Source organism: Schistocerca nitens, chromosome 5 (assembly GCF_023898315.1).
Source record: "Schistocerca nitens isolate TAMUIC-IGC-003100 chromosome 5, iqSchNite1.1, whole genome shotgun sequence".
Taxonomy (NCBI): Eukaryota; Metazoa; Arthropoda; class Insecta; order Orthoptera; family Acrididae; genus Schistocerca; species Schistocerca nitens.
Genome location: NC_064618.1, coordinates 582,723,979 through 582,750,496, shown reverse-complemented (window position 1 = coordinate 582,750,496; position 26,518 = coordinate 582,723,979). Strand labels below are relative to the sequence as shown.

General features: G+C 37.0%; 1 protein-coding gene across 2 annotated transcripts in view; it reads right to left on the bottom strand.

The window, feature by feature from the left end:
- LOC126260885 (integrin alpha-4-like) overlaps positions 1-26,518 on the bottom strand; it is a 534,755-nt gene that overhangs the window by 190,797 nt on the left and 317,440 nt on the right. For both annotated transcript variants that reach the window (XR_007546657.1, XM_049958327.1), the window contains exon 14: positions 21,361-21,472. Coding sequence is in view for 1 of the 2 variants with exons in the window: in XM_049958327.1 (XP_049814284.1) it covers positions 21,361-21,472 (112 nt within the window). In the remaining variant the exon portion in view is untranslated. The remainder of the gene's footprint in view (positions 1-21,360; positions 21,473-26,518) is intronic.

Sequence of the window (26,518 nt, the reverse complement as noted above, 5' to 3'; positions counted from 1 at the left end):
GTGTCTTTCTCAGTTACTGTAAAATATGTAACTTAAAATTAACTCTGACTGTGACTGTGAAACTGTAATGTTTGTCTTTGTTATTCAACAAATCCTGAAAAATCTCACAGTCTATTCAGAAATCCTATGCACCAGTAATCATTATAAATACTTCCTTGAAAGTAGTACTTTCTGTGTTGTGTGCTCTTTGATCTTACGAAAGGCCTCCTGTTCCTCTCGAACCCAGTAAAATTTAACATTTTTCATTAAGAGGTTAGTAAATGATTATTTGTTAGCCTTCACCCAGTAGGAATTTGTTATATAAAGTCTGACCATATCCAAGAATGATTTGAATTGTTTTTGGTGTTGTGATAGACATTGTGCGATCACTTTCAATTCTAGAATGAAATTTTCACTGTACAGCAGAATGTGCGCTGATATGAAATTTCCTGGCAGATTACCGGTAAAACTGTGTGACAGGCCAAGAGTCGAACTCAGGACCTCTGCCTTTTGCGAGCAAGTGCTCTACCAACTGAGCTACTCAAGCACGACTCACGCCTTGTCCTCGCAGCTTTAATTCTGCCGGTACCACATCTCCTACCTTCCAAACTTCACAGAAGCTCTCCTGCGAACCTTGCAGAACTAGCACTCCTAGAAGAAAGGATATTGCAGAGAAATGGCTTAGCCTCAGCCTGGGGGATGTTTATAGAATTAAATTTTCACTCTACAGTGGAGTGTGTGCTGATATGAAACTTCACTTCTAATTCTATTTGCATCAGATCATATGCATCATTTGTCAATAACATGTCCTGGAAGTGTTATTTATTTTCTTCTAAATGGAAATTTCTGCAGTTTCACTGCTATGTAATTATCCTGGAACATTTCTGGGACTCTTTGTAATAAACATTTGTGTTCTTCCCAAATTCATTAATTACCACAATGTCATTGATATAAAAAACTAAATCACAGTGCTGCTCTTTACCAGTAGCCAACTCTAGAACCTGTATAAATACAGAGACTGATACAATTAAGCCAAATGGGAGTACTAGAAGTTGATAAGATTTTCCTTCAAGGATAAAGGCAGTCCATTTCATTGAATCAGGATGTACCAGAACTTGTTAGTATCCATTCATTAAATTCATGACCACTGGTGTATTTAGCATTCTTTAATGTACATAAAATTTTTTCATTGGTAATTCTGGTCTTTTAACTCTTCTATTACCTGGTTAAGCACTTGAACTCCTAATACTACATACACTTGACCTTCTGTTTTATGTACTTCACAGATTTCCTACAGGCACTTTGTGGCATCTCAGTAATACTTGAATTTAGTATTTCTGTTATCTCTGCTCAATCTGCTTCTCCAGTGTTTTTAGAATGATATAAGGTGCTTCATTAAGGCATATTTCACACTTTATTTTGAATTTACATTCATATTCTGCATAATCTTTGGATACCCTCATCCTCAGTAAAGGTGAATCTCTCTTATCCCAGGGTCTGGGTAACCCACTCTTCCTCTTTTATCTTCCCCAATCTAATCCTATCTCATACCCCAAAGAGAAACTGTTAGTTCCAAAATCTAGGAAGTATATTACTTTTATATCAGGCAACAGTGCTACAAATTTTTTACTTCTGAGGTTAAGTTCTAGCTCATAATTTATTATAAACAAGTGAAATTGTCTTCAAATGAATATGCAAAACAAATGGTCCCAATTATACCAAATAGGAGTTATGTAAATGAAATACCTATAACTGATTGGATCAAGGGTTGCATGAGTTGTGAACAATGCCTTGGATTACAAAAACCTCAAAAGGCTGGATTACAGAGTTACAACTTTCAATATAGCAAATGTTGCATTGGAGTCCTGCTACCCTTATGTGAAAGCCAGTGTCTTTTAGTTACATACTATTTATGTATACACTCAGATGTTAGCTGTGGCATTATTTTCTGGAGATCAAATGTGCAAAACATGAACACAATTTTCATACCACGGAAAAGGACCATAAGAATAATAACCATAGACAGTATTCATGCTCATTGCAAAGATCTGTTCAAGACACTGGGTTTTTAACTGCACCATATGAATCCATTCACAAGGCTGTTGTACACATCAGAAATAACATGATCATGGGATAAGATGTAGACTCATTTTACATTTACCAAGAAAGAAAACCACAGTGCTTGAAACAACATTTTCTATCAAAGAGTGCAACTATACAGTAATAATAATAGGTGATTAAAGAAATTACTAAAACAAATGTATTTAAAAAGTGTCTGTTAATCCAAACATTCTAAACACTGGAGGATTACTTAGAGAACGCAGAGTAGAGGTTTGTTAAAAAGATAACACAAATAACAATAACAATAACAAAACATTCCACATAACAATTTTGCACTGTATTTTTTCCTTCTTTTTTTCCTTTACTCTCAAAGCAATGCAATGTATAATACTAACAGTTTATCTTCTTTCTGAGTTCAACGTCTTACTCACTATAGAGGGATTTTTAATTTAAAAGAAATTCTGATCTTACAAAAATGGGCTGTTCAAATAATTACCCATAGTCCTACACAAGCTCAATGTAGATCTCTTTTCAGGAAATTAGGAATACCTACTTTGCAATCACTCTATATACTTAAATGTTTAATCTTATTCTAAGCAAAGCTAAGCAGTCTCCACATGAATGCTGACTGCCACAACTATAATACAAGGAACAGGAATGACCTCCATATAGAACACTTGAAAAAAGCACTAACTCAGAAGCTTGTAAGTTCTACACAGCATTGTCTCAGTACATTAAGGACTTACAGGATGATGTAAATTTTAAACTAGAATTTAGAAAATGATTTTATAAATTAATCTGCAGTATATGTAATGCAGTTGTGTGATAAATCCTGTGAGAAATTTCTATCTTTGTTTGTTTCAGTCTATTCTATACTAATTTACTATCTATATTAGTATTTATTCTCAATGTACTTATTACTAGGAAACAAATTATTACACACCATTCATGTCCATTTCTATGTATGACAAGTTCAGTCATTTGTACAATGACATGGGTGCTAAATAAATAAAATAAAATAGTATAAATAAAAATGCTGACTCAGCTTTTTATGCTTCCAAGGGGAAAGTTACAGTAAACAAAATGGTTCTGACACATGCAATATTATGTGCTGTGCTATGAAACAATATGGGTATGGTGTGTATAGTGTGTGCAGTAACAAAGTGGGAAATTAATGATCAGTGTAGCATTAGCTTTTATCATTATTAAATAATTCATTTGTAAAACAATATTGTACACTAGGGGTAAACTGAATGGTGTAGCACTATTTTCAACAGAGTGACCTTATGTTCAGGAGGGTGGATGCTCCAATCTTCATCCAGCCATCCTGATTTAGATTTTCCATGTTTTCTCAAAATTATTTGAAGCAAATGCTAGGATGCTTCCCACTATGATGATTTCATAGGAGACTGAATATACAACCTCTGTGAAAATGGTTCATAAGCTACAAAAGTGGTTACCAAGTTGGAGCGCATCATGTTGATCGGATTGTATGACATGAACATCCTACAATAGTAACAGTATGTATGACTGTCAGTGTAAAAGAAAACACACTATCTCCCCACCTCTGTCCCACCGGTACTTGTATTTCCTAGGGTCATATTCCATGGCAGATTACCAACAGCTCATTTCTGGAAGTTATAGAAAATAAAAATAAAAGTGTGCACAAGGTGGTTGAAAGCAAACAAAATCTTATTGCCGATTACAAGCCACAAAAGTTATTGCAGTTTTGATGTTACACAATTTTTATAGAAAATAGTATAGTAACTAGCTGAGTTTAGTGACTGACTAAAGACCTTGGATGTATGGATATTGAAACCATTTAAAATCAGATTAAAATAACTACTACCAAATCCAGGGAGGAAGTATTATTTTTCGTAACTTCATTCACTAACACAGCATACATTGTGTCAATTTCATCTAAGTATGTTATACAGTTTTTTAAACAGCTGGCATTTTGCTGTTTTCTCATCAGATTTTTATAGATGAATATTTTGAAGATTCTCATATAATTTAGGCACCTATTAATAACGTATGAAGTCTATTCAAAAAATTCCAGAACTTTGTTCACAAAAGTCTTCTATGCTTAACTTTTACTTGTCATGCATGGTCTCCTTCAAAATACTGCCCTCCATAATTGATCCACCACTCCCACTGCCATTTCCACTCCTGGAAGCAGTCTTGGTACACTTATTGCTGGATTGCAATTGTCTATCAATGCAAATCTTTGACCTATGGGGTTTTCAACTTTGGAAATAAAAGGAAGTTCACAGTGGCCAGGCCTGGAGAGTTACGGAGGATGAAGCAGTAGAGTGACTTCATGTTTTGTGCAGAGTCACACACCAACATGGACAAATTTGCAGATGTATTATCATGCTTCAAGAGCCACGAATTGTCTCACCACATAGCAGGCCATTTCCTTCTCACATTTTCTTGCAGGCATCACAAAACATCCTGATAGTAACATCAATTAACAGTTTGTCCCTGTGGCATGAATTCATGATGAACTAATTCTCCAAAGTAAAAAAAAAACTATTAGCATGGCTTTGATAATTCATCTGACCTGATGAGCTTCCTTTGGTCTTGGAGAACCTTTCATGTTCCATTGTGAAGTTTGAATTGTAGTCTCAACATCATAACCACTAACCCACATCTCATCACTTGTTCTGATTCTCTTAAGGAACATCTCATTCTCATTTGCACGATCCAAAAGCTCTTCACATATTGTGAGGTAAAGGCCTTCCTGGCCTTGACTCTCAAATTGTAGGACCTACTTGGCAGTAACGTGATTCATTCCAAGACCTTGTGTCAGGACTTCATGACATGATCCAACTGAATTGTTACATTCTTCAGCAACCTCTCAGACTGCCAGTCTCCAATTGGCATGTAAAATTTCATCTACATTCCTGACATGAGTGGCGTTGGTAGCCATCAAAGAGCATCCTGTCGAGGACAGTCTTCAATTGACAATCACATTTTCACTGATGTTCCTGACATGAGCATTGCTAGTAGGCATCAAAGGACATTCTGAATGAGGGTCATCTCTAACTTCCATCCTGCCATTTTTAAACAGTGTGAACATCTCCATCTACATCTACATATATACTCTGCCACCAAACTATGAATGGCAAAGCTGTACCACTACTAGTCATTTCCTTTCCTGTTCCTCTAGTAGACAGTGTGAGAGAAAAATGACTGTCAATATGCCTCCATATGAGCTCTAATTTTTCTGTATCTATCTTCATGATTCCTACATGAAATGTATGTTGGCGGCAATAGGATCACTCGACAGTCAGCTTCAGATGCCAGTTCTCCAAACTTTCTCTACAGTGTTGTTTAAAATGAATGTCTTCTTTCCTCCAGGTATTCCCACTTGAGTTCTTGAGTCATATCTGTGACATTTGCATGCTGATCAAAGCTACCAGTAACAAATGTAGCAAATCGTCTCTGAATCACTTCGATGTCTTTTTTCGATCAGACCTGGTGGAGATCCCACACACTTGAGCAGTAATCGAGAATCCACTAGCATCCTATATGTGGTCTCCTTTATAGACGAATCACACTTTCCTAAGATTCTCCCAACAAATCAAAGTCGAACATTTGCGTTCCATACCACAATCCTTGCATGTGTGTTCCATTTCATATCACTTCACAATGTTATGCCCAGATATTTAAATGATGTGACTGTGTGTAGCAGGGCCCTAATAAAGCTGTATACAAACATTATGGGTTTGTTTCTACATCTACATCTACATCTACATTTACATCTGTACTCCTCAATCCACCCAACAGTGTGTGGCGGAGGGCACTTTACGTGCCCGTGCCACTGTCATTACCTCTCTTTCCTGTTACAGTTGCGTATGGTTCCCAGGAGGAACAACTACCAGAAAGCCTCCGTGCAAGCTTGAATCTCTCTAATTTTACATTCATGATCTCCTCGGGAGGTATAAGTAGGGGGAAGCAATATATTCGATACCTCATCCAGAAACACACCGTCTCGAAACCTGGACAGCAAGCTACACTGCAATGTAGAGCACCTCTCTTGCAGAGTCTGTCACTTGAGTTTGGTAAACATCTCTGTATTACGAAACTTCCTGGCACATTAAAACTGTGTGCCCAACCGAGACTCAAACTCGGGACCTTTGCCTTTCACGGGCAAGTGCTCTACCATCTGAGCTACCGAAGCACGACTCACGCCCGGTCTTCACAGCTTTACTTCTGCCAGTATCTCGTCTCCTACCTTCCAAACTTTACAGAAGTTCTCCTGCGAACCTTGCAGAACTAGCACTCCTGAAAGAAAGGATACTATGGAGACATGGCTTAGCCACAGTCTGGGGGATGTTCTGATCTCCGTATTACGCTTACCAAATAACCCTGTGATGAAATGTGCCGCTCTTCTTTGGATCTTCTCTATCTCCTCTGTCAACCCAACCTGCAATGAATCTCAACCTGGCACCTGCCTTACCAACAATTTATTTTACAGAAGTAACTGATACCAGTGTTTGTTCTGCTATCATAAAACCATCTGCATTAACTTACATTTTTCTACATTTAGAGCCATCTGCCATTCATCACGCCAGCTATAAATTGTGTCTAGGTCATCTTGTGTCATGCTACATTCACTGATCTTCAACACATTCCTGTATACCACAGCATCATCAGCAATCAACTGCAGTTTGCTGCCCACCCTGTTCACCATTAACAGATATAGAAAACAGCAATGGTCCTATCATACTTCCCTGGGGCAACCTTGATGTTATTCATGTCTCTGATGAACACTTGCCATCAAGGGCAACATACTTGGTTCTATTACTTAAGAAGCCTTTGACTCACTCACATATCTGGGAACCTACTTCATATACTCATATCTTCATTGACAATCTGCATTGGGCTACTACATTGAATGATTTTCGGAAATCTAGATCATGGAGTCTCCCTGTTGCCCTTTATCCATAGTTTGCAGCATATCATGTGAGAAAAGAGCAAGCTGGGTTTTGCATGAGCAATATTTTCTGAAGTCATGCTCATTCATGGACATGAGCTTTTTGGTCTCTAGGAAATTAATTATATGCGAACTAAGAATTTGCTCTAGAATTCTGCAGCAAATCAATGTTAAGGATATTGATCTGTAATATTGTCAGTCTGTTATGCTACTCATATACGGGAGTAACCTGCACTGTTTTCCAGTCACTTAGCACTCTGTACTGGTGGAGGGATTCACAATAAATTAAAACTAAGTAAGGTGCCAATGACCTAGAGCACTCTTTGTAAAACCAAACTGAAATTCCATACAGACCTTGCAAGTTATTTATTTTCAACTCTTTGAGCTGTTTTTCTATGCCAGGAATGCTCATTACTATGTCATCCACAGGGGACTCTGTGTGATGGTCGAATGACTATACATTTGTATGATTGTCCTGTGTGAAAAATAGCTGAAATGTAGAATTTAAAACTTCAGCCTTCCGTTTGCTATCTTATACTGCCAAACCAGACTGATCAACAAGTGGTTGGATGGATCTCTGATGTCTCAAGCGATTTTACATAGGACCAGGATTTTTCTGGGTTTTCTGGCAGATCTTTAGTTATGGTATGATGGTGGTAGCTGTTGTATGCTTTGCGTGTATGTCTTTTCACAGATACAGAAGTATCTACTAATCTCTACTTGTGTCCTCTTTTGTACTGAGAGTGTGACAGCCTTTAATTTCTCAGCATTTTCCAGATTTCATCACTAATTCATGGCAGGTCTTTTCCTCCTTAATCCGCTTACTAGGCACATACTTGTCCACAGCATGATTTACAATTGTTTAAACTTTGCCCACAATTGCTCTGTGTCTTGGAACTAAATGATTACATATTTTCAACAAAAGGACTCATCACTGTAGGCTTCCTGCATCATTTGGTGTGGCTCTCTCTCTGCTGTATCAAAATTTGCAAACTGTGCAATTCAACATTCTGCTCAATACACCACTGAACAATAACTAACAGACATACAACAATGAAACTTCTGGCAGTTACATGTTAAACATAGGCACGAGAAGGAATGCCAGCTGAATTTTGCTCCAACACACCATTGGCATGAAATTATGAATGTTTCGCAATTATTTGTACTGACCTCATATAAGAATGTATTGATGCTTACTTTGTCATTTCTGTTTTATATTTCTGGATCTGAAGATATCCACTAACACCTGAAAACAGTCTTACTATATCACAGCTGTGTCTGTAACAAGCAATCAGTTACAGGATAAAAGTGATCTTACAGGAAATTAAATCTGAGAAAAGAAGCAGAAATGCAAGAAAACTTACATTTTATATATATTTTGACACAGAAGATGGCAAAATGGTAAAGTGTTTTTACAAGTTGGGTCTGACTGTAAAGATTTAGGTGAAATACTGATTTCTAGACCTACAACATCAGAGTTTGAAGAAAATAAGGTCTTAAAAATTGGTGATGATTAAAGAATGCAAATGAATGATTTTGCACTCATAGAATTTGCAGGAAAAGAACAGAGTCCTCTTTGTTGGCAAAAGTAAGAGGATAACCATTCAAGCAAAGAAAGAAAGCTTATTGAAAACTTCTATCTGAAAAGGACAATATTTGCTATATCGACAGAAAATGCAGACCAAGCAGACAAATGTTTCTCAAATGCTACACTGGGTCCCAATAAGGGAAAACCTGTGACCCAGCTTCAAATTTCTAACCACTTTACAAATGAGTTAATGTGTTAACTTGACAGTAAGTATGTAAAACCAATATGACTGAAGATGTAGAACCCTAATCATGCTGCTTTTGTTAAGTTTTTGATTATTTTCCCATAGAATAATGAAAAGTCTAAACCAAAACTGATAACGCAAAAATGTTATAACTGCTATAGGTTGTTCAAGTAAGATATGTTTGGCAAATAGTGTACAGAGTCAAACTATTTATTTTAAGTTTTAAACTGAGAAAAGAATGTGCTTTGAATAAAGTTAGTGGTACAGAAGTAATAAATTAAAATGTCATGTATGCATGATCATCAGAAATGAAGTAAGTGATTAAGTTTTTTCCTTTCATTACTTTGCTAGGGTGTCAGTGAGAAAAAATTTCATATATATATGAAATTGTGTGTATAGTATGTTGAAAGTCATTAAGTGCTCTCGTTCTCAAACATTTTATAAGCATAGTCTGGGTAATTTCTATGCCATGAATTATGTTGCCTGTAGAAATATACACTTATTTTGTTAAATATTTCTTTAAGATTATACATCTTAAAAAGTTGATTGTGACAGCATGCTAAGAAATGCACAAAATTAAATTTTTCCTGGCATTGGGAACCACTAGACAGACAACATGAATCTGGGGTTGGGTGACCATTTTAGCCCTTTATTAATGTAGATATTTTACTGCCCTATGTACTGTGATATATAAGGTGTATTTTTGAACATCTGTGAGTACTGCATGAAATCCACACTATGTTGTCAAGTGTACTTCTCAAAAATGTATGCCAACCATATCCTTGTTCAAAGACACTCATTCTGTAATTTAATTATGTAGGTATAGAAGTTATATTTTTGAGAAGTTTTGCAGCCTTATGAACCCTGTGTGCAGTGTTTCAGTGCTTTTCACAGTGAATTGTGAGCTACAGCTACATATCCTGTAAATGTAGGCAGCAATATCTTTCAGTGAATCATTTCCCCATATTTCAGCAGTAGTCATGCTTTCTCACCTGTTTTTTTTTTTTTGCTAAATTAGTGTTTGAAATTTTACATTTGTGATATAGATTTTGTCGTCATGTATTCAATTTCAGATTGTATCGAATTTAGTATCAATGGTAGTGTTTTTTTTTTTTTTTCTCCATGACCGCTGTTTGAGACACTGTTATACTAGTCTATTACAGAGTATAGCCTTGACAAATTCTTGAGACACAAAATTAGTTACAGATAATTAGTAAATTATATCCCTGGTCATTCTGGAATTACTCACAACAACTACTATGCTGAAATTTGTAACTTTAGATCTCAGAGGATACTTGTAGTCTGTAGCACAACAAACACTGAAATTAAAACAATATCATCAAGGCTAATGTAAAGTTAATTATTTAATGTTTAGATAAATACTGAGACAGTCACAATAGAACCCCACTGTCAATTCTGTTCACAGTATGGAATGATTTGAAAGCTGCTGGAAATTGCTCTGACTGCTGTCTATTTAGTGGAATCTACTTCAAACAGATGCACTGGATGAAATTCTGTGCTTTGTATACTGGATATTCCAAATGTACCCCAAGTAATATCCTCGTGATTGGATATTATGTCCTCTGCAGGAAGTAGAAGATTTGGATGGATGATGACAGCCTTCCCCTGGTCCACCCTGTGAATAGAGTGTCTAGTATATAACAGGACGGGTATACACTCGCACACACACACATATCCATCCACACATATACAGACACAAGCAGACATATTTAAAGACAAAGAGTTTGGGCAGAGATGTCAGTCGAGGCAGAAGTGCAGAGGCAAAGATGTAGTTGAATGACAGGTGAGGTATGAGTGGCGGCAACTTGAAATTAGCGGAGATTGAGGCCTGGTGGATAATGGGAAGAGAGGAAATATTGAAGAGCAAGTTCCCATCTCCGGAGTTCGGATAGGTTGGTGTTAGTGGGAAGTATCCAGATAACCCGGATGGTGTAACACTGTGCCAAGATGTGCTGGTCGTGCACCAAGGCATGTTTAGCCACAGGGTGATCCTCATTACCAACAAACACTGTCTGCCTGTGTCCATTCATGCGAATGGACAGTTTGTTGCTGGTCATTCCCACATAGAATGCGTCACAGTGTAGGCAGGTCAGTTGGTAGATCACGTGGGTGCTTTCACACGTGGCTCTGCCTTTGATCGTGTACACCTTCCGGGTTACAGGACTGGAGTAGGTGGTGGTGGGAGGGTGCATGGGACAGGTTTTACACTGGGGGTGGTTACAAGGGTAGGAGCCAGAGGGTAGGGAAGGTGGTTTGGGGATTTCATAGGGATGAACCAAGAGTGTCTTTCCACCGTCCACCTAACCTTCGTAACCTCTTATACGAAACGCAAACTATGAAGAAGATGAGCCAAAACCTCGACCCAAGAGAGTGTGGAGAGATGAGCAGAGATGAGCAGTTGGCAAGAAAATGAAGAAGTACTGGGAAGAACGGACTTACCAAACGGGAAAGCACTGGTAGATAGACACAATAAAAAATACACAAACATACACACAAATATCAAGCTTTTGCAACCCATGGTTGCTTCTCAGGAAAGAGGGAATGAGAGGGAAAGATGAAAGGATGTGGGTTTTAAGGGAGAGGGTAAGGAGTCATTCCAATCCTGGGAGCAGAAAGACTTACCTTAAGGGAAAAAAGGGACAGGTATACACTCGCACACACACACATATCCATCTGCACTTATACAGACACAAGAAGACATATGTGTTTCTTTCTACATATATAAACCTCATCACAAAGTTGGAAAAGTTAGTGTTATCAAACCCACAGCACCAAATCATCTGGAAATGTGACTTTAAATTGTACCATCATAGATAGGGCTATGCAATCTGCAATGAAGACAGACTGAAACTAAGGGACTGGGCAGACTTGACCAACTGCCATTTAGTATACGATGCTAAAGATCAAGGCTCCTTCTAGTCAAGGACTAGGGGCTAAACAACATCACCTGATCTGTGCTTTGTGACAAAATCAACACAAAGTATAGTCTTAGCTCGATTCCCAAAGAGCCAACACTGTGTAATCAACTCATGCCTATGGCTCTAATTACCATTGTAAGAAGAAAAGCTTTTAAGCACTGGAAATTCAGGAAAACCCCAGAGGCACCTATTTTCATAGAATGTTGGAAAGACAGTAAGAAGAATAGTTCTGATACCAAACAACTGCATACAATTTATGAAACTGATGCTTTAATATTGCTATAACAAATGTGACCCCCTTGGTGGATTAAAGAATGCACAGCCCTTCTGAAAGAGTGTAATAGAACTGAAAGCCATGAATGCAAGGAAAAATTAATCAATCTTCTCGATGAAGAATGACAGAAAAGATGGCATGAGACTATGGAAAATATTGATTTCACATATTCAAGCCACAGAAGTTGGGGACTCCTAAGGAAGATAAGACAAACCACTCATCAACCCAGGTAAATGGGCAAAGTAACTCCAAACCATGATAGTTCTAGCATACTTAAGTCCTCAAAAATACTTGTGACTACAGAGAAAAACAAAATAATGAAGGAGAACATGAAAGAAGCAATGAGTGACTGTGAGGATGAGACTATGCTGGCTTGTAAAATAACAGATAGAGAAATCGAAAATTCACTAAAACACACCAAAAATGGAAAAGCAGCTGGTATAGAAGAACTACTCCCTGAATTCTTGAAGAATATTCATGAGGATGCAGTGAAGTGGCTAGCAGAATTGTTTGCAATGATCATAAATGTGGGTATGATTCCAAAACTATTAAAAGAATCTAGAATTATTGCTCTCCATAGGCCTGGAAAAACTGAAGACCACCCAAAAGCCTTCAGCTCAGTTTCACAGCTGTGCACTACTTACAAACTATTTGTGAGAGTACTAATGATTGATTGATTGATTTCTTTATTAATCCATGTAACAATTTACATTGTGTGGATTTCGTCAGCAAAATCATATACAATACAATATACCTACAATTATACACATAAAATTTGTATTTACACACGTTTTTGAGGTATCTTAAATTAGTTTTATATCCTTGTGTAATTTGTAATTTTCTTATAGTACTGTACAATTTTTGATTTCCTCATGTATTACAATGCAGGCTACTTTAATTACACTACATGTTTTAATTCAGATAGTCCATTACTGCGTAATAACTTTTGTTTAATAAAAAACATTTTAGTTTTGTTTTGAACTGTCCGATTGTGTCAATATCTTTTATTTTTTGGGGTAATTTATTATATAATTTAACAGCATTGTACAACAAGCTCTGCTGAGTTTTAACTTTATTTTTCCTCTCTAGATGCAGATTGTATTGGTTTCTAGTTTCATAGCTGTGTACTAAAGAATTTTTCATATAGCAGTCAATATTTTTTTTTACATACATAACACTTTGAAAAATGTATTCACAGGGGACAGTTAGGATTTCCAGCTTTTGGAAATGTTCAAGGCAGTGAGCCCTACTGCCACTCTTGGTTATTATACGAATTGCTCTTTTCTGTAATTTGAAAACTATTTGAATATTTTTACTGTTGACTCCCCAAAATATTATTCCATAGGTGATAACAGAGTGGATATAAGAAAAATATACAGATCTGACACATGTAGTATCACAAACTGCAGTCAGAATTCTCAGAGCATAGCATGCTGTAGCGATTCTGTTACTAAGTATTTTAATATGTTCTTCCCACTTTAACTGACTGTCAACATGCATACCAAGAAATTTTGTGTAGTCTACACATTCTATAGTTTCATTGTTTAACTTAAAGTTGTTATAGTGTGTTTTTTTTGCAGACATAGAAGTTAACAGCATTTGTTTTTTTAAGATTTAATGTTAGTTTATTATTGGATGCCCACTCACGTACACTGTTTAGTGTTTGTTTGGCTTTTTCTTTTAGTGCGTCTGGTGATTTGTCACTGATTAGAACATTTGAGTCATCTGCAAACAATATTGTTTGTCCATGCTTGATGCTCTGTGGGAAGTCGTTTATGTAAATGAGGAATAGTACTGGGCCAAGGACACTACCCTGTGGGACACCTATATTTACATAATTTGGGACTGAAGTATACTTTACAATATAGTTTGAGCAACTTGAAATATGTGAGATTTCAGTTATCTGTCTTCTATTTTTTAGATATGACTGGAACCATTTGTTCACAAGTCCCCTTATTCCAAGTTCATCTAACTTATTTAACAATATGTTGTGGTCTACTGTATCAAACGCTTTAGTTAGGTCAAGAAATATACCTGTTGTGTAGTTCCCTTTATCTAATGCTTCTAGAATGTGTTTTGTGAGGTGTGCTGTTGCTGATTCTGTGCTTTTCCCTGATCGAAATCCAAACTGGTCAACAGACAGTAAGTTGTATTTATTTAAATAACTCATTAGCCTATCTTTCATAATAGTTTCTAATATTTTTGCAAAGCATGATAGCAGAGAAATTGGCCTATAATTTTCAATTATTCCTGCATCACCTTTTTTGAAGAGAGGTAGTAATTTCGCATATTTTAAATAGTCTGGAAAGTAGCCCTGCTTGAAAGATTGATTTATAATATCAACTAAAGGTGGAAGTAGGCTCTTGACACAGTCCTTAATTATAAAAATGGGGACTTCATCCAGACCAGCTGAGTTTTTGTTTCTCAGTTTGCTGACTGCTTTATAGACTTCTTCCTGTGTTGTAGGGAATAACACCATTGAGTGTGATACACCATTATTTAGCTTTTTGACCTGAGGGGCTGTTAGAAAATTTTCCTGTAATTTTATTCCTATGCTACTAAAATAATCATTTATATAGTTTGCCAAATATATTGGGTCTTTTATTAGAGTACCTTCCTCTTTGATTTTCAAGTTTGACAGATTTATTTTCCTGGTACCAGTTTCCTGCTTCACAATATTCCATACTGCCTTATTTTTGTTTTCAGCACAGTGCACTATTTTGGAGTTATGAGCTCTCTTTGCTGCAAGCAATATTTTCCTATATGTTTTCCTATATCTTCTATAAAAGAGTGAGAAAGCAGGATTAGTTTGGTTGTGTTTAATGGAGCTCAGGTACTTTAGTGTTTCAGATGATTTTTTTATTCCTTTTGTGACCCACTTGCTTTTTCCTGCTGTTGATAATGGACATAATACTTTAGGAAATGTTTCTTCAAAATTTAATTTAAACAATGTCATGAAATTTTTGAATTTTTCATTTGCACCTACTTCTGAGTATACTGAGTCCCATGTTTGTCCTGCTATCTGTTTGGCAAACTCATGTCTATTTTTTTTAGAAAAAATTCGTCTGTAAATATTCATTTTCTTTGTTTCTTCTGGAGCCACTTTTATATTAATGATTTGAGCTGAGTGATCAGATAATCCTAGCTCTGCTACCACCACCTCACAGTTATCTTTGCCTAAATCTGTTAATACCTGATCAACAGCTGTCTTTGAGTATTTTGTTATTCTGGTTGCACTGTTAACCATTGGAACTAAATTGAAACTTTGAGCAAGACTTTGTAATGAGTCCCATGTAGAATCAGGATTCAGTTTATCAACATTTAGGTCTCCACATATGAGAATGTGGTTCTTTGGAGTGGATATCTTGTTAAGAACATGATTAAGTTTGGAGAAAAAGATACTGAAGTCTCCACTAGGAGATCTGTATATACATAAGATAATCAAATTCCTACACCTGTATTGGTCCCTGATTTCAACTGCTGCCAGTTCAAAATGTTGCTCTTCACTGATTACACATAAATCGCTTCTGGTCTTATACTAATAATTTTGTTTTACATAAATATAACACCCTCCACACTTCATAGAAGTCCTACAGTATGCACACGCTAAATTATAAGACTGCAAGACTAACTGATTAATTTCAGCCTCATTGCACCAATGCTCAGTGAGACAAACAACTGAGCACTCTGTAGACTCCAGCTCCACTTCTAGCTGTTGGGTCTTATTTGCTAGGGAACATATATTTTGGTGAACAACTGTTAAGTAATTTTTTCCAGCACTATTCGCATTCCCACTTTTTTTCGTTTTAATGTCGTTCTGTTTTGGTTCAACTGCTTCCTTATTATGATTACACTCACGTTTTTTGTTTGCATATGGTATTCTTGGATAGGGAAATACAGAAGCGTCCGATCTTACCCGTCGGCTTTGACCCATGACGTCACAAATACCGCGGAAACGACTATAAACAATTCCAATATGGCGGATATAAAAACATCGCATACGTATTGTAAACACTGAAATACACAAGTTTCACAAAAAGCCTAATGACTGTAACGGGACAAGCGTGGGAAATTAGGGGTTTTTGGGTGGGGAGAAACTAAATATACAGAAATGTAGCCACCGACCGCCATTCAAAACCACGCAAAACAACGAAATAAATCAACATCACAAAACTGACCAAATACCAAAAAACACATTCCTATCCATAATCGGACACTTCCCTTAACCTATATAGCTCAACAGAACCTACCGATCACATCCCCCAATAGAAAACTAAGAAACGAAAGCTTCCCTTACACCTACATACATCGGCACTTATGCAGTTTAGCAGGTACGGAAAAAATTTTTCATTTTTTTTCAAAATTTGATCATCATGTGTCGTTATGCGGTGGGGGGAGTCTGCAGTGCCCCCCCATCCCCCCACAGGCTTCATTAGTGTCAAATCAATATTTTCGAATCATAGGCGGCCGCTGCCGCGGCCGCATTCCAAAAAAAAACTCCCAACCTAACCTCAAGTGGGCTACGCTACAGATCAATATGTTCATCAAATTGCTTCATATTACGTATACATGTTCATTAGTGTCAAATCAATATTTTCGAATCATAGGCGGCCGCTGCCGCGGCCGCATTCCAAAAAAAAAAAACTCCCAACCTAACCTCAAGTGGGCTACGCTACAGATCAATATGTTCATCAAATTGCTTCATATTACGTATACATGTTCATTAGTGTCAAATCAATATTTTCGAATCATAGGCGGCCGCTGCCGCGGCCGCATTCCAAAAAAAAACTCCCAACCTAACCTCGTATTCAGGGCTACGCTACAGATCAATGTGTAGGTCCCTTACGTCACGGGTCAAAGCCGACGCGTGAGATCGGATGTTTCCAACCTATACCCAATACACAAAACATACATAAATAACCAAAAAAAAAAAAAAACGGAACTTACCTCAAAAAAGTTCCAGCTCCACAAACTAGATTGGCCACCACAATCACACACAAATGCACACACGCACACACACACACACACACACACACACACACACACACACACATACAAAAACACACACACACACACCAACGAAAAAATACTGAACTAAAATAAAAACCCAACCCACCCAAACGTCAACCCCCTCCCCCACAACTCCAAAATACAACACACAAACACTATACAACAAAATAAACCACCCACCCACCTACCCAGCCCACCCTAGAGCACCACAAATAAAAACAAGACATCTACAAACACGCCACAATCGCAAACCAAACTCCGCGCCGTAATGACGTCACACACCACAACACGCTTACGTCACGGGTCAAAGCCGACGAGTAAGATCGGACGTTTCTGTTGACCCTCTTCTTGTCTGCTGCTTCTAATAGAGTTTGTCCCTACGTGAATTATCACGCCTTTAAAATTTGTGTTGGAATCATTGTTGTTTTGGTTGGATTTTTCCGTGTTCCTAATGTTGTTGAAATGTTTCACAATCAGCTGTGGTCGGATTCCAGGGCGAACCTCGACTTTACAGTTCGGAACCACTACATTTTTTAACATGGAATCGCCGATGACAAAGAAATCACTTTTGTCGATCTGTTTTGCTGGATTTCTTTCACATTTGTCTTTTTTCTTATACATCACAGTTTTCCACTTATATTTGCTTACAGATTTACCGCACGAATCGTTTTCCGCTACTGTTTTCACTGGGATTTGCATATCCGAGTTTACATAAGTTTGTTTACTTCCCAATAACGGAGTTTTCACGCGGGAGTTTCTTGAAATTCCACATGTTTCGCTTTCTGCCACTGTTTTTGCCGGAATATGCACATGTAAGTTTTCACGGTTTTGTTTTTTGCTCGCGAACGGAGTTTGCACAAAAGAGTCCTCAGATTTGTTTGTTTTGTTCTGTAATGGGTTTCCACATACGCAGCTTGCCGATTCACTTTTTAGTTTTGCGTTTTCTTCTTTCAGAGACTGAATCTCTTTTTTGAGAGTTCCGATATCACTTTGTAGTACTTTAATTATTTCTTCTTTTGACTTTATGGTATTTACAAGTTCTGATGTTTCCCACTGCAAACAGTCGGTGCATGTCCACGGAACTTCGTCACTAATGAATTTCAGGTTCACTTTTGCGCACTTCTCATGAAGCCAAAAATTGCACTTTACGCATAAGATTCCTTTTATCACACGTTTTCTGTATTGCTTACATGTAGAACCGCTGATTTTTTCCTTTTTGGTAGAGACAGACGTGTCGTTAGACTTTTCATTCGGCGCCATCTTGCTGATCTCTGGGCAAAACAGACCAATTATCAACTAGATACTACCATAATACAGGGAGGGTTCAGAAAGAATAGAAGCTACTGTGACCAAGTCCTAGCCATCACAACTAATCTAGAGTGAGGTTTTCAAAATAATTTGTAGATTAGAGTGGTGCTGTTTGACCTCACATCTGCCTGTGACACAGTCTGGATTCAAGGTCTTATCTACAAGTTAATGAAGTCTCTCAAATGCAAGAAAACTGGGAAACCCCTAAAAAACATGCCAAGAAAACAGAAATTTGTAGTAGAATTAAATGGGAGGGTAAGCAAACACAAGGTTTTGAAAAATGGAACAATGCAAGGATCAGCACTGGCACCAGTTCTCATCAATCCCCTCATATCTGATATCCCAGTTTTAAATTAAATATGTCTCCTAATGCCAATGACCTTGCAATAGCAGTACAAGTGAAGTATTTTGAGAAATTAGAAGAATTATTTAAAACTGGTATGGAAACCCTTGAAAAATACTATAGTGAGTGGCATTTAATCATCAACTCAAATGTAAGTACAGTGATGCACATAGAAAATAGGGAAGTAAACAAAGAACTAACACTAAATGTAATGGGCCACGCAAGACATGAGAGAACCACTAAATACCTGGGAATAAAACTGAACCATGGGGACATTACGCACTTCAGCACTGGCTCTTGTATGTAGTGTTGGTTTGTACTGTGCCCCAGCGTGGGCCAGGAGCTTCAGTGCAAAAAAGGTTGGCATCCAGTTCCATGAAGCTATAATGATGATCTCAGCAATACTGTGGCCAACCATTATTCCCTTTCTTCCAGTCCTAGCACATACTGAAACTCCACACATACATGACAAGCAGGAGCTCACTGGATAACTATATCAGTCTGAGACAATCATATTCTGCTTATCCATCAATATTTTCCTACCGGTCATTAGGTGTAGTATTATTTTTTGGGGTCTTAGACTGCTGAGCTTTTATATTACAGATTTTCACAAAGAGAAACCCACAATTCCTTGAGTGCAACTCATTTTCGCACCAGTGCAAGACTGTACACAGATCTACTTATTTATTTAGTCCAAGAATGATCTCGTAGTACACCTGATATGGGACAAGGGTAAACATGATTAATTTACTATTAAAATACCAATAGCCATTGTGACCACATGGTCAAAACAATCACAGTGCATAAAAATATAAATTAACATACAACTACATTGCTGTTACATCTGATAGCACACACACACACACACACAAGGTTCATCGAACCACCTTCACAATACTCTATTATTCCAATCTCGTATAGTGCGCAGAAAGAACAAATACCTATATCTTTCCGTATGAGCTCTGATTTCCATTATTTTATCATGGTGATCATTTCTCCCCATCGCAGATGGAATCAATAAAATATTTTTGCATTTGGAGGAGAAATTTGGTGATTGGAATTTCGTGAGAAGATTCCTCCACAATGAAAAACGTTTTTGTTTTAATGATGTCCATCCCAAATCCTGTATCAATTCAGTAACATTCTCTCCCCTATTTCACAATAATACACAACATACTGCCCTTCTCTGAACTTTTTTGATGTACTCTGTCAATCATATCTGGTAAGGATCCTGCACAGCGCAGCAGTATTCTAAAAGAGAACAGAGAAGCATAGTGTAGGCAGTCTCCTTAGGAGATCTGTCACATTTTCTAAGTGTCCTGCCAATAAAATGCAGTCTTTGGTTAGCCTTCCCCACAATATTTTCCATGCATCCTTCTAATTTAATTTATTCATAATTGTAATTCCTAGGTATTTAGATGAATTTATGGCCTTTAGATTTGACTGATTTATCAAGTAACTGAGGTTCAACAGATTCCTTTCAGCACTCATTTGGATGACCTCACACTTTTCATTATTTAGGGTCAATTGCCAATTTTCACACTTTGCTAGTCGATAAATAACAGAGTCATCCTCAAACAACCTAAGATGGCTGCTCAGATTGTCTTCCAAATCATTTATCTAGAAGAGGAACAGCAAAGGGCCTATAACACTACCTTGGGAAATGCTGGAAATAACTTCTGTTTTACTTGACGACTTTCCATCAATTACTACAAATTGTGACCTCTCTGACAGGAAATCACGAATCCAGTCATGTAACTGAAATGATATTCCATGAGCACATAATTTCACTACAAGCCACTTCCAGAAATCCAGAAATATGGAATCAAACATCAGCTGAAGAACCCGAACATATGCCAACAGGCAATTTGTAATACAATTTTGGTATTTACTGTTACTTTTCTCTGTTAGAAAGACCATTTATAGCTTTCAGTGTAGTACTAATCTATAAATTTCAACAAGAAAAATAGCAACTTTTTGTTCATAATTATAACAATAAATAAATAAAACAATGAAAATTCCCGATAGGAGGATCACCAATTTAGGAAAGGAGAGATTGCTACTTACCATAGAAATGACAAGGTGAGTTGCAGTCAGGCAACATTAAAAGACCCTTACGCACAAGCTTTTGGCTACACCCTTCACCAGAAAAAGAAGGAGAAATACACACCATCCACTCACACAAGCAAGCACACCCTATGCACACATGACCACCAGCACTGGCAGTTCTGACCCAAGTTGCATGTGTGCATGAGGTGTGCATGTTGTGTGAATGAATTATGTGTGTTTCTATTTCTTTTTCCAATGGCTGTGGCACAGAGCTTATGTGTAAGTGTCTTTTAATTGTGCCCATCTGTAACTTAATGTCTCATTTTATAGTAAGTAGCAATCTATCTTTTCCTACATTGACTATAAATAAATAAATAGAACAGGAAGAGAGAGAAATTAATTGGTTGATATATAGCTAAAACATATAAAACAACTGACCTTGAATTTACCTGTTACATTCTGGTTCTAAGGAAGCTGAAATCAGACAGTGACTTGGAAAGTTTACAATGAAAACTACACATACATTCTCTCCTCTCTGTACATCTCCAATAAAAAAGTTATGACTATAGAATGTTCATTTGTTTCTAGAAACTTAACACATTGTCAGAATTTCAGATTGGCATCAATTTTATATGTTTACACTGACGATAATATTTCAGGAGAGCATAGCTGAAAGTATTTACCTGTCTTCATCCCATTAGTTTTTATTATAAGAGTAGTTTGTGCTTGTTCATAATTATTTAAGGTCTGTGATGCCTCAATTACGATGCTATATTCGGTGTTCCCTTTGTCTTCCTAAAACAGCATGAAAATTCAATACACATTTCATTTCTACATGTCACAAATGTCTTATAATTGATTAGAGTTAATTATAACTATGCATCTTAAGTTGCATGTTTAGCCAAAAGTCATTCATTATGTTCCACAAATTTCATTATGAAACAGAATGTCCAGAGATGTAAAATTATATATCACAAAGTGCAGTAGCTGTTAGATATTACTTCTGCAGTTTACACTGATGAATAATCACTAGAAAATTGTCTGATTATAGTTAAAAAATGTAGCTTCTAATTCAACAAAGAAATCCTTTTCACTTCTCATTAATAGATCACTGACAATTTTGTTCAATGCAATTCATGGCATGTACAATAAAAATTACATCACCTCATTACCAAATTGTAGTAAGTCTTGCACCACTCAGCTCATTAATTAAGATAATTGCTATACATAACATTGATTCATATTTCCTGCTATCCAAAAGTGAGATCATGGTTTCGATTTATTTCAATAAAAACTTGAATTATCCTGTCCTCTTTCTCTTACAACCCTGATGTAGCTTATTGTTGTCTTCCCAACATCTGAAATTAATATCGTGCAGCCTGCAAATCTTGTCATCTCATTTATTTGACATTCAGTGAAATAATCCCTCACTCTAAATGAGGTATTATAAATACCATCCTCAGCATTGGGACTATCTACTTCATCAAAGAGAGTGGCAGTAGAGTGCAAGAGTTGTGCTCATTTTTCCATAGTGCAAGCAGCATTAGAATAGCTGAGTGCTATAAATGGCAGCAGTAACATTATGAATAGGATACATTACTGGACTGTGGTCAATGTTTTGAAGGTGGGAAGGATGTTTTAGAAGTGCTAAGAGTATTCTACTTTTAGTCTGCATATCTCCAATAGATTCACTCCCCATTAGATTGGGTGTTAAGCGACAGATTTGTAAGATAGAGAAAATAATGTACAAGTTTAAGTATAATAGCAGTCAGAACATTAAAAAGGCCAAGAAGGCTTGTCATCTTGAGAGTAGTCATCAAACTGTATGTAATGTTTAGTACAGAACTCCCTGGATAGTGAATAACAAGTAAGTAGGATTTTATGTAGCTGACATTCAATGCTCTGAAATGTCACACGTTATTAAAGTTCTTTGGGGAGAGACTTAATAAAGAATACCTTACTGTTTGGATTGTTTTAACTTCAGTTGCGTGTTTAAGGATGAAATCAGGTGCTTGTGTGAGAAAGCTCCTCACACTAACATGGAGATTTTATCTCATTTTGAATGGTGTTCCCCAGCCCTAAATGAAATGTTCAGTCAAACATGTAAATGTAGATCTTTAGCTGTTACACAAGGAAATGTGGTGGTAAATGGGTTGATTAATACATCACCTCTGACGTGGCCATGCAACACATGGCATGGTGAGCATCTGAAAGTTTCTATTAAGAGGTCAATTGCTAAGTTGATTTCCAGGAGCATACTGTTTAGCCAAGCATCATCCTCAAAATCCCTGAGACTACCAACATTCGCACTAGTGCTTCTTACGGGTAAATATTTCTGAAACACAGCGTTTCTACAATTCGTGGAGGAACAAATAAAATCATTTCAACTGCATAAAGGATGAAAATCAAAATACATTTTGACCTTTTCAGCAGATCATAACAGACTTGTTAAATAATAGAATGTTGGACTTATCACATCACTTCAAGGAAAGCAAAACTAAAAAACTGTTTTTACGGATGTGTTGTGCTTAACAGAACATCATTTGTTAGCAATGGAGATTATCATATTACTGAAGGCATAATATAGTGAAAGGGAGAATGCCTCCATATGAAAAAAAAGTGTAATAATGAACAAAGCTATATATTTAGGAGAGAACAACATTGAACAGCACTTTGAGTGATGTGCTTCAGTAATAGACTTGGATACCTGTAAAAAAGTCACTCTGACAGTGTACAGATCCCCTGCAGGAAATGTTTCAAAATGTTGTTAGTCAATTACAAAGGTTACTAACACATTTTTGGAAAAATGATTAGGAAGTTGGTGTCCCAGATAGTACCAAGTGAATGCAACTAGGGTCACTAAGAGCCAGTATGGGTTGGTTTTCCACAGTAGTGTTCCCAACAAGAGATCAATTAATTATTCGCTCAGTAATCCAACTGTCTTTCTGGAAATAAATGTGAACCTCAATAAATAATATTTCAGACCATGATAGTTAAATTGTACCAAAAATAATTCTCATAAATCAGGTTTAGCTGAAAATTGAAAACAATAGTTTCATGGGTTTTTCTAGATAAATAATGGAAAGAAATTTATTAAGGACACACACTGGATGAGGTATTTACTTATTTTTGGTAACAGAAACTTCTGGGAGAATGTGAATAATGTAGTAATGGTAACATCTCACAGAATAGAGGAGGCACAGAGTCATCAAGAGGTACATATGCAAGGCTGAAAACTTTGCTAGCTTTTGGACAAATCCCATTTTCAGCTAACACACACACACACACACACACACACACTGTTTAGCTCACTCTACCAGATGAATACACAGCTGGTACACTGTAGCTGTACAGCGAGAATGCACTGAGGCAGAGAGCACATACAGTATTTTGCTGAAGAAAAGGTTCTATAACATAATAGTGAGCACACGTAAAGCTTCACCATGTGAGCAACTTGGATTCTTTATACCAGCAACAGTGCATCAGAACTTTGCAGAGCTGGTATGTTCTTCTGCATACATTTTATTCCAGCTGACCCTCACCTCATTACCAGTAGCTGCTTTATGGTAACCAAACCTCTCTGTCATATTTTGCATTATCTTTCATTTGTCTCTTTTGCTGCAAATTTCTACTTAATCTATGTTTACAATTTTTGCATTATTAGTTTTTCTATTCTGTCCTTGTTGATGACCTGTTCACTAACATATCCTTTTCTTCTAAGTATTGAAATTTTTGTCTCTTACCTGCAACTTTTTTGATTTTATCTTTTATCATCTTCTTCTTACTGTATCTCTTATTATTCCAACACATTTGTGTTTGTTGCAAGATGAAAGAACCACTCATTCTGAAAGAGTGTTTTTTTGGTGGTGTTTGTATAAATTACCTACCTTCAGAAGGTGAAATATCAAACCTGCTAATAGACAGATAAAAAATACAAGACACTATAGTTTGTGTATACTTATTGGCAGTAGTAATATTTACTCTTCTGTAGGTAAGTTCTAGTCAGCAATTCTGTTAAAAATTTTATAGTTTTCTGGAGTGAACTGTGTGCATGTGTGTATTTTTATATTCATTTTTCTGTCCTAGCTTCTTTCATCATCATTCACTCATTCACTCACTGTGTTCTGTAGACTTCATCAGGGATGTGAATCAAGTCAAAGTATACATTAAGCAAAAGATGTTAAATCATTGAAATTAACCTGTGTATTGTATTAACAATAAACTATCAATATACTGCTTTATACTATGACACTTATGATAGCTATATTTAATCATGTACAATAGAAAGAAAGCAGCAGCTATGAAAAAGTATGCTCCCTCCTCAGTTATACTGCATAGCTACTGTTTATCTCCAGTTTCTAGTTTAACACTTACTTGATTACAATGATATTTTTCAAAGAAAATAGTTGGCTGCATCTGCTAATACTCAGTCCTGTTTACCTGTCATACAGCTTTACAATGATAATTGCTATTCCTATGGAGCCAATACAGCTATACAATGGCTGCAATTAGATATTCAGATAATTTGTAGAAAGAGTGGCTATTGAAATATGTATTTAACTACCTTTTGAACTTGGGGTTCTGAACTTCTATTTTTATATTAAGTGCATGGGAGCTTGTTGAAACCTTCACGCTGTAAAATTTTGTGTTGTCAGCAAGGAGGTAAAGTCTACATGAAAATTATATTTGTCTCTTGTTTTGTGATGGCACACATCACAGTTTTTCATGATACTGCCTCCTATCATCAGTAACAAAAAACATAAAAGAGAAATTATGTGGGGAGTTGTGAATAAGAATTCAAATGTACTTAACCCTTATGTAATTGCATGATATTATGATACACAAACAATGTGACAGGTGTGTTGGACATGAAACTACTAAATATACAGATGTGAGTTAGTAATTCCTACTTGCTGCCTTCTACTCATTGCAATAATAGTTATTCTTCTGTGGAATAGAAAGAGTTGTCAAGGAAAAACTTTTTCAGTTGGTTTTCAAATTTTAGTTTATTGTCTGCCAGACACTTTCTACCACTGGGTAAGTAATCATATAATGAGAAGGACAGTTGCTACTCACCATATAATGGAGATGCTGAGTTGCAGAAAGGCACAACAAAAAGACTGTCACAAAGTTTGCTTTCAGCCAACAAGACCTTTGTCAAAAATAGACAAAAACACACATGCACAGACTCATGCTAACATAACTTTCTCTCTTTCTCTCTCTCTCTCTCTCTCTCTCTCTCTCTCTCTCTCTCTCTCTCTCTCACACACACACACACACACACACACACACACACACACACACACACACACTCAGATGACCACAGTCTCTGGCATTTGGAGCCAGACTGGAAGCAGCAGGGCATTATGGGAGCCTCTGGATGGGGGTAAGGAGGAGGCTGGGGTGGGGAGGAGGATGGATAGCAGGATAGAGGTGGGGAATGGTTAAGTGCTACTGGAAGTGTGCAGGGATGAGATGGAGAGTGGGGCAGCTAGGTGCAGTCAAGAGGTTAGATGGAGGACGGGAGAGAGAGGGGGGTTAGGGGGAAAGGAGTGCATTGAAGAGACTGGATGCATTGGTGAAATAGAGGGCTGTGCAGTACTTGAATGGGAACAGGGAAGGGGTAGATGGGTAAGGACAATGCCTAACGAAGGCTGAGGCAAGAGGGTTATGGGAACATAAGATATATTGCAGCAAGAGTTCCCACCTGTGCAGTTCAGAAAAGCTGGTGTTGTTGGGAATGATCCAGATGGCACAGGTGGTGAAGCAGTCATTGAAATGAAGGACATTGTGTTGGGTGGCATGTACAGCAACAGAGTGGTCCAGTCATTTCTTGGCCTC